This window comes from Stegodyphus dumicola, chromosome 3, assembly GCF_044657685.1.
Source record: "Stegodyphus dumicola isolate Sdum_Otavi_A_Nest chromosome 3, ASM4465768v1".
In the NCBI taxonomy this organism is placed as follows: Eukaryota; Metazoa; Arthropoda; class Arachnida; order Araneae; family Eresidae; genus Stegodyphus; species Stegodyphus dumicola.
In genome coordinates, this window is record NC_140770.1 from 254,965,326 (window position 1) to 254,975,681 (window position 10,356).

At 28.8% G+C, this 10,356-nt stretch overlaps 1 protein-coding gene across 6 annotated transcripts in view; it reads left to right on the forward strand.

Moving 5' to 3' along the window:
- The window catches only part of LOC118199512 (uncharacterized), a 497,225-nt gene extending 487,861 nt beyond the window's left edge, over positions 1–9,364 (forward strand). For all 6 annotated transcript variants that reach the window (XM_085814058.1, XM_085814057.1, XM_085814061.1 and 3 more), the window contains one exon: positions 135–9,364. In XM_085814058.1, the coding sequence (XP_085670184.1) occupies positions 135–374 (240 nt within the window). In that variant the 3' untranslated portion in view covers positions 375–9,364. The remainder of the gene's footprint in view (positions 1–134) is intronic.
- Positions 9,365–10,356: the final 992 nt, after the last annotated feature.

The window sequence follows — 10,356 nt, forward strand, 5'->3', positions numbered from 1 at the left end:
TTGTTTTCACTCTTGTTTGTTAATAACTTGTTAATTAAATAATTCCTTCCTTAATCTTTTTAGTTTATAGACATTAGAATTTTGCTTGAATGAAGCTATTTTGTTATTAAAGTGCTTTTTTAAATTTTCTCTAGGGAGCACTGTTCCAGTCTCCACATTTTGATGAAAATGATGTGCAAACGATATCTCATAAGTGTGAAGTCTTATCATGGGAAGAATATCAACAAAAGAGGCATCCAGAAAATAATTATGGATCTTTATTTGACAATAATGATACATATTTCCTGGCTGGAACTTATGATCCAATTATGGGAACTCTCATACTGGAACCTGGTGTTCCAGCTATACCTTCAACCACATCATCGGATCTGTAAAACCTAGTTTGTGATCAGACTGTTTTGTTTTGTGCTGTGTCACAATTTTGCTTATTTGTTAGTTGTTTTTAAACTTTGTTTCAGTGAAGCTGTGTCATTGCTTAGCAAATACTTCACTGGCATTGGTCTAGTTATTGGTTAAGTGCTTGTCATTGTTCCATTTATTTGTTACATTTTGCACTGTGTGTATGTGATTTCCTTGTTGCTTACTTCAACTGATACAATGAGGGGCTTCCCGGTGTACAGTAAGAATCATTTGTGTTTACTTTTCTCATGCAGTTAACTGTACATTAGATATTATCACTTACATACAGTGAGTACCTGAAATGTAGTCTATTGTTATTTCTTTTTTTGTTTGTTTTTGTTTTATAGAAAATCTTTTTTGCTATGCTGGAAAAATCAAAGTGTTGTTAGCCGCAAATGCACGTAGCACAAGATTTTCATCATGCTGTATGGCAATTATTGCCAACTATTGGCAGTAGCAATATAATGAATAATATCTATGCTGCGTACAGCTTCCAAATTAAAATTTTAATGGGCTATATTGCACTTGAGCACTTCTTTCATAACTTGGGGAGCCCCTTAAATGCTCCTGTGTAATTAAAGGGAGTTCATGCTGATATTATTCCTAATGATGATCTATGATAAGTCTTGGCTCAAAGAGTATGTAGGTTGAATGTGTAAACATTTGTATCCGTGCATTACTACTGATGTTAGTTATAAACAAGGACATGTCTTTCCCTTGGACTTTTGGTTGGGGAAAATTTTGTATCATGTTTGCAAGACATTTTGGAAGGTGACAAATATACTGGTGGTTGTCATGTCCGCCGGTATTTCTTATCCTCTTTAAAATGTTTTTCTATTTGAAAAAGAAAAGTGATACAAAGAGGTTATTTTTAAACATTTTTGTTTTATAGTCGAGAATATTTCAGGCTGTGAATTATTTCTTAACCTGTAATCTCTCCACTCTTTAAAAAAGGCAGTGCCTTACTTTCTACTTTCCTCTTTAAAAAAGGTCAAATAGTTAACAGATGGCCCTCCCATTATGCAGAAAATTAGATTTAAAGTGGTTAGCCTTAATTAAAAATTAAAAATTATTATTTTTTTGGTGATTTATTATAACTAGCTCCACAATGTGTGCAAATGAATAATTATTAATCTGCTAAGAAATTCTATACCAAATTAATCTTCCTGTCAGGAATATCTTTATACATTTAATGTCTATGAACAAATTTCTGCCAAGAAAAATACTTTATGACAAACATTCCTATTGAAATTTGATATTAGAAGCACACCTTAAGAAGAAATGGACTTCATTTATTCATGTGTGTGTCTATTTAGGATGAATATGTTGTTTATGTCTAGAACATTCTTTAAAATATTTAAAATCAAAACCATATATTTGTCACCTCTATTGAAAGACAGTATTACGGCATTAGTCTTGTGCATTTTAGTTATTGTTAATTATGTTTACACTTAAGCAAGAAACTGAGAAGTCATTTTCAAGCCTTTTCTATCTTAAGGTCTCGATTTCCTGAAATGCTGTATTTATGTGTGTTTTTCCTGGGTTATTTAGATAGCAATAAATGTATCTACACTTTGTATCCTATTTTAGTCACTTTCTAATGTAATTTTATGTACATGACCATTTTTAATATAATACTGTATAACTAGACAATTTTTTTACAATGGCCAATTATGCACAATGAAATTTTTTGCTATTTGTATTACAATATCATTGTACATGTGACTTGAATTTTCTTACATCAAAGGTGTAATTAAATTAATCATGAGACAAATTTTAATAGCCAGGGATACCTTTTGCATTTTGCATCTGATCCTACTGAAGCATAACTGCATTTTTTTTTTCTAAATCACTAAAATGAAGTTATGTTTGTCCAGTCTAACATATTTGTTAATCAGAAAGTACAACTAATGATACCAAGTGTTTGCCTTACATGTAAATTGGCTTTTTAAGGCCAAGCACCTGTACATTGTGCAATTTTGGGAGGGAATAGAAATATCAAAGTTTTGCCTTTAACTTAAGCTATGCACTTCATCTTTCATCAAAGTTAATCATAGTTGTCATCATTATTCATTGCTGCTGAAAAATTTCTAATACCTGTTTCATTATCACTGTAGAATATGCAATAACAATGCTTAGAGTAATGCAAAGAATTTTGAAATCTTGCTCTGCTGCAAGTGTCTTTTCATCACACTCTTCTTATTTTTAATGAAATGAAAGGTCAGAATTTGTAAATTCCTTTCTAATTATCAAGTTTCCTTCTCTTGTTACATTATTATATCACATTTTGTCAATTAAATTATGTGATTCATTCTCATTTACAAATGTCTTTTAAAAGTGTGTTGATATGAAGCCTATTTTTAGAAGAATGAAATACCAGAGAAGGGTTGGTAATATTTTAATACTAGAAAAATTAACTTTTTCTCCTCATACACGCACATAGATACAAGAGCAAGTAAGAATAGTCTCAGGTAATTTTTTGTAATTAGGTATATTCTTTAAAAATTTTTTTGTCTAAGTAGTAAATGTTACTTATGAAGTTTATATTGAAGTTAATATAGCAGTTCTTCATTTTTTCAAAATTCATATCTAAAAGACTGATTTAATGATTGATAGAGTTTTTTTTGTTTGTGTGTTGATATGCAGAAAAATCAATGAAAAGTAGTCGTAATTCTGGCCCCTTAATTTCAGAATGTGGTGAGTGAAATTTGTCTGTCAGATTGTGAATGAATTGGATATCAAATCCATACTGATATGAAACCTGAAAGCTTTAAGTGTGATAATAAGCCTTCTTCGAAACGTGATCGTTAAGAATAAACTAGATGGAAATGAGTTGTGACAAACAGTAAACTAATTACAAATTTTAGGATGTTTTTATGTGTTTTTTTATTCCACCTAATATAATTTTATTGCCTTGATATTTCCTTTGATTAAACCTCTGATTTTAATTCCCCTTTGCTTGCATAATAGTTGTGTAATTCTGACCCATTATTTTGAATAGATGGTGACTTAAATGTGTCAAATTATTCAACAGATTGAAAATAAAATAAATCCCAAATCCCTACTGATGTGAAACCGATTTTAAATAAAAGCTTTGTGAGAAATAACTCGTATTTGTAAAATGTGATCGTTACAGGTAAACTAAATTGAAACAAATTATGACTAATTGCATCAAATGCCAAGTAAAGGATTACTTTTACTATGTTTTTTTATATCTGTATTCCACCTAATATAATTCTGCTGTTTTGTTTGATAAACCAATATGATTAATTGCTTGTGCTTGTATAATCATCTTGCTTCTACGAACAATTAGTAAAACTGGTCAGAATCAAAGAATCATTATAAAATGTTACGTCCAAATCTATAGTCTAAAGCAGTTCCTCCCCCCCCCAAAAAAAAATCAGGATTGCAACCCATCAGAATTTTAAAAAGAATAATGAAATATAGCAAATCATCATTTATAGCAGTGCTTCCCAAACTTTTAGTTGTGTAACACTCATACATATAGCTGCAAATTATCGTATTGTACCTGAACATAATTGGTATGGAAAAGAGGGAGTGAAAAAATTTTAGTAGAAGAAAATATAATAATGAAATAATAATTATTATATACAGTTATTAGCTATTAATATTTATAAATTAATGATTATAATTTAACATTCATAATTAGGTATTCTTGCATGAGGTTGATTTACTGCTCGTGATCATGATCAAAACAAAAGAAACAGATAATATTGTCATTCTAAACCTTATGAAAAGCAGCAGTGTCCACAAATAAATAAATAAACACAAAGAAATTACATGTACTAATTACATTACCAGAACATTTATTATGTTGCCAGATTACTATATTATACTGCATTACTAGAAGAATGAAGTGATGTAATACTGAAGAGGACCTGTTGTATTGTTGGACAAACAGAAAAAATTATAGGACTGTACTCTTTTTTTTATATATTATTATTATTAAACTTTTACCATTAAATTAATGTGTCTTAAGACAGAAAAGAAAGTCTGAAGCTGTATTCTTTTTTGATGAATAATTAAATTTCTGCCATTAAAATACAGTGTCCTAGAATAATACCATTAAATTATAGTGTTTTTTATGATTCTATGAAATATTTTAATATTTTGTTACAAATAAAGTAAGCAAGTAATGCCAAATTTTATTATACAGAGAAATAGACTAATTATTTCTTTTTTTACACATTTTGCAATTTATATGCGTTCACTGATTTCTTTTGGCGAAGTAATGAGGTGTTATAAAATGTGGTGAGGTAGGTCCACTAAGGCCAAAGAGGGAACCAATTACAGCCAAATCAAATGGGTAGTTCATACACATAATCGGGCACACCAGTGGCCAAGTTGCTGAACATGGGTAGTTTTTTCCAAGGTTCGAAACCAGTGAACAGGCTGGCTGCATGGGCATTTTCATGGTTTTCCCCATGTATAACTTTATATACAAGTCAGTTTCCCATAGAAAGTTCTCAACGAAGGTATCCCTTCCCTTGGGCAGATAGCCCTCGAGGCTTTGCTGTAATAAAATAAACCAAGCCATACGCATTAATCAAAGGCAAATACAAGGTGGATCAGCTGTTGATATAGATATAGCCCAGTAGGTCATCTGTTGCAAGAATACCCATAATTATATAACAAAACAAGAACTTCCTAAACTTTTAGGAGCCATAGATTTCTAGGATCATTTAGGGTAATATGTATTCTTCCTAAAAATAAAAATTGTATTTATAGTTATGAAACTTATAATCAAAAATCACTAAATTATTCACAAACCGTGGAAGTACTGCGGCTTAGCATAGGAATAAATATTTAATTTTTCTCTTGCAAAATTTTTTAAAAAGTTATGTATTTCCATAGTTTTTTTCCTATAAATTGAATAGTTTTCTGAAAAAATAACTAAAATTTCTGAAAACACATAGATTATTTACATACAGTTATCTGATCATAAATTGTTTTATCTCTGTGGTATGTTAGAGAATGTGATTTCTTTGTTTGAAGTTTTTTGTTTCATGTATTTCTAATAATGCATTGGAGATGAATAGCTAAGAATCCTATCCTTATCCTCAATATTGTTAAATACAATATCTGTGTAGATTTCTTAAATATACTCTAGTCCATTTTTTAAAAATTTCATTTCAGAACGAATTTATATTTTATTTTTAGTCTATTTCAGGGCAAAATTTTGTTCCTCACATCTTATAATAATCCAAATTTAAATTTCAGTTGGGTGCGATTTACATGCCAGTTATTGTGCCATTTTTTTCACCTCCTTTCAACCTTGCTTGTTGCCAAATATTCATATCACAGCTTTAAATGCTTTTTTACAAGTACAATGTGCCATATGTTTCTATATGTGTGTGATTCATTTCATGTGAATGAAACAAAAGAATGCAGCCTAGTTTTTAGTAAAAGAGCTATTAGTTCTTTTAATTAATAAATGAATGCATGATCAGTGAAGTCAGAATTTTTTTCCCCCAGTAGGGATATTTTAAATACTTATAGCTTGAAGAGAAAATTTTTAAAACATCTCATACTTATTGCTTTTCCATGTGTGCCATACATGTCCAAAGACTATCACTGTTAATGACTTCCATCTTATCTATGCAATACAAAGGTTTATGTAAAAATGAATACAGCATTTCGGGAAGTTTTAGTCCTATTTAATATACATGAAGTAATTGTTTGAAATTGATCACGATTGTGTAGTATTTAGATGAGCATCATAATCTGAATGTTTAATTGTTATGGTATTAAGAATAGTTCCCATTTACTTATACTTGTCAGCTTATTGATATTTTTCTCTTATTGTTGTACAATATAGTTTTGTTTGTGCAGAAATGGTAATAACATGTTTTAAATTATGGTTATGTGTTTTGACAAATGTAATTAATGCATTCAGATGTTCTAAATCAGTGGTTCACTGTATTGTAATGAATTTCAAATTGCTTATTACTGTCAGGTATTAAATGAAAACTTTCATATTGCTGTAATTTATTGCGAGATAGATCTAAATGTTGAGTTCAGTTTGTAAAAATGAATGTAGTATATTAAAATAACTCTTTATTTATTGATCTGTAAATGAAACAAGAAACCCTTCTTTTACTAAAAGAACAAAAAGGAAAACCTTTTTTAAAAAAACATTTTTATGTATGTTATGAAAATTTTCATATCTTTTATAACTTGGATACATTTCATCATGTGCAATTAGCTGTGAATACCTAACCTTCTTTTCCAAATAAGCAAGTATAATATAAATTGAATTCTTTGTAAAGAATTTGTAATGAAAACGGAGAACCACTAGTGAATTACTAATCAAAATAGCTTAATTTAAAAAAAAATTTCAATTCTAATGTATATTACATGTCTCAGCACGCTTAAAGCTTAAGTAGTAATGGAAACATACATAAAACAAAAATAAATAAATTTAAAAAAAAAAAAAAAAAAAAAACTGCAAAGCCATCGTAGATTTGTGCAACGCATTTTGATTTCTTGTACAGTGTACATAAATAATGCGTGTATAATGTATGTACTATCTGGGTGTCTTTTGCCATGTAGAAAACCCTATTTTTATATATAAGAAAAGCCATTTCGAAGGGAAGCTATTGTGATGGTGCTGGTTTGTATATTCACAGGAAAATATTGTAGTTAAAGTTTGGTATGAACCTATTTTGTCTATGTAATGCTGTTACTAGACTTCTAGTGTTAAAGTCTAGAATGCATAAAAATGGTGCCTGCTTGTGATATTAATTCATTTTATTTAAAATCAGCTCCTTTTATTATGATAATATTCTGTTATAAATGTTAAAAATATTGGGTATAAAAAAAGGCTTGAACATTAAATATTTTTATGGATTAACTCAATGACCTAATTTATGGAACTAAAGCTTGCTTTTTATGTTTCATTTTTATGACACTTATTTATAGGATTTCTTGAAAAAGTTGTAATCTTTTCTGTATAATGTGTACAAGAGAATAAAGTTTTTAAGAGAAAATAATGCAAAAGTCAGAAATCAAAAAAGAAAAAAGATTGGGTTTTATCATTTTTTAAACATACTGAAAAATCTGTTTGTCTGTTAACAAACTCCAGTGTTACCTCAGTTAAATAAAATACTTGAATTGCTGTATCTTTAAATATTAGAAATTTTAGTGAAATTTAGAAATTTTTAGTTAAATTAGAAATTTTGACATAAATTTGTTTCAGTTGGAAAAATAGAACTTTTTTTATTCCTGCAAAAGTCATTTTCCTTAGCAAAATTTTTAAAAGTAAGCAAGAAATTACAGTAACATAAATATACCAATAAAACATACTAAATAAATATTTTAATGTAAACCATATGTTGGTGAGAAGGTGAAAGGGTTTGAATTGGAACTCTCATAATCACTTTTCTCCCCTTGAAATTTGCTCCAATTTAATATTCTGCAGAATTTTTTGGAAAAGTAATAGTTAGTTCTAAAACACTTAGGATTGACATGAACAGTATAAATACAGTATGAAAATATATCAATGAAAAATATTAAAATTATAATTTTGTGTAATCCATTTCTGAAATAAATACAAGAACGTAGCTGTTTGATCATACCATTCTTTTTCCCCATTAACAGATCAATAAAGAGACATCTCCATGTATGCATGTACTAAAGCTTATTTTTTATTAAATTTCAATTAAAAGTCAAATAAAATCTGCTTAAAATAATATCCCGCACCCCGATCTATTAGAAAATACCATATTTGTTATGTTGCTGAAAATTGAAATTAGAGCATTTGTTGTATATTCTGCAAATACATCAAATGCTGTAATTGATAAAAAAATATGAAGCTGTCTTGAGTTGTGCAACTCTTAAACCTAACTGAGGTTCTACTGTGTTTTTCAGTGTAATTGCAAAGAGTATTTTCTTTATTTTAAATTTGATTTCAGTTTCATTAAACAATTTCAGTATTTTTCTTTTGTTTCTGAATTTTCACCTTCAAATGTGTGGACCAGAAATTTAAATAATTAGTAAATATTTTTGTTAATATTTCACCAGTCATCACTTTAAAATGACAGTAAGCTAAAATGTTTTTCATCTTTTCGCAATCATTTTTAGTTTTATTATATTTTAAACAATGACCATGTTTAAGACATTTTACTTAACCGGAACAAAACCAATTAAAAAAAATCACAAGTCTTCATTACATTGACAATGTATTTGTAAATATGATCATTATTTGTCCATTTCATCGCAAATGTGATTTTTACATGTTTTTATGTGCATGTGTATATTGTATTATAAATTGTTTTTTTAATGTTGGTTATGTAAAAAAAAATACTGTTACAGGTTCGAAGGTAAAAAGTTTTATATGAATGTTAAATGCATATGTAGTTAAAAGCATTTATTGTTTAGCAGCATATGTTCTTTCACTGGACAGGTATTTGAACCTGTAGCAGCATTGGTTATGATGAAGCAGACATCATCGTGTGGTAATGTGCAAAATTTTATCAATGGATGATTGGTCTGTTTTAAGACATTATATAAATTGCATATTTTAATTAAAATTATTCATTTAAATTTACCTGTTAATTTGAAAGTTGAAAATGAGAAAACTAATGTTGTTGTATGTTTGTTGCATATGTATCTGAAATACATGTGACTGATACTTTCCTGTTAAAATGGCTTTTTCAATTGTACTTATACTGCTCTGAAAAAGAGAAAAAAATGTAAAAAGCAGATGATTTGACAGTTTAAGTTTTCCTATGATAAATGATATTTTTGACTTTTTCTTATCACAGGAGACTAAACATCACACATCACAAATTGTATGACTGAAAAATTTATCCCATTTGTATATATTAAATTCTTTAAATAATTAAGTTTTTGACAAGGAACCTCTTCTATCGGGAATAAGTTGGCTTTCCTCATGTGATGAAGTTGCAGTTACATAAAAAGTAATAAAATTGTTGTTAAGTAACTGACTGAAATTATTTATTCTCATTTATTGAATTTTCTGAACATTTTTCATACAAATCCACAGAAGTTCTTCAGTCCTACAAGAACTGGCCTACCAGTACAGCAGATCAAATATACATTTTTAATGCTGAGAATTCTGGTGTTACAATTTCAACTTAATTGCAAAATTTTGTTTACATTCTGTTGTTGATGTTTAATATGATATTAAATGAGATATTACGATAAGCATCATTAGAATGTAAACTAAATTTTACCACATCTAATATTCTAGCAATTCTTCTAATATTATTATTTATGAAAAAATGTTAACATATCTACAAAAAACTTAAAAGTTTCACATTATCTTTTCTTCCCACCTCAACAATCCTTGAAACTTTGTTACATGAGAAACCATGCTTAATTAGAGAACAGTGGTATGCTCTTAAAGAAGAGAGACTCCTCAAAATACAGTTACCCGTTTTAATTAAATTAATGCCAAAGTTTGAATTTTACCTAGTGTGCACTGAATTTACCTTCATATGCAATCATCTCATCTGTTGACTCTTAAATGAGTTTTGGGTACCAGCAACTGAGTGGTGAAGTCGTTGAACTCAGGTAGTTTGACCTGGGTTTGATTCCAAGTGATCAGGCTGACTGAGATAGGAGTTTTCATGGTGTGCTTACATGTGTGACGCGTATATGAGGCAGTTTCCTTTAAAAAAATCCTCCCTTTAGAGAGACAGCTGAAGTGTGCTTTGCTGTAATCAAATAAACCAAACTTAAATGAGCTTTTAAATGCATCAAACTTATACAATTATTACATTTCTTTCAGCTTATTATGCCCATGTTATGTATTAATTTTGGAAATTTATTTCAATTTTTGGTTTCTGTCATTAACTGGTTTTATCCATTTAACTAATCAAATACTTAGTGAAAGTGATTATGAGATATACAGGATGAATTTGAAAAAGTGGGCTAAACTTTGTGGGGTGATAGAACGCAGCTATATAAGCA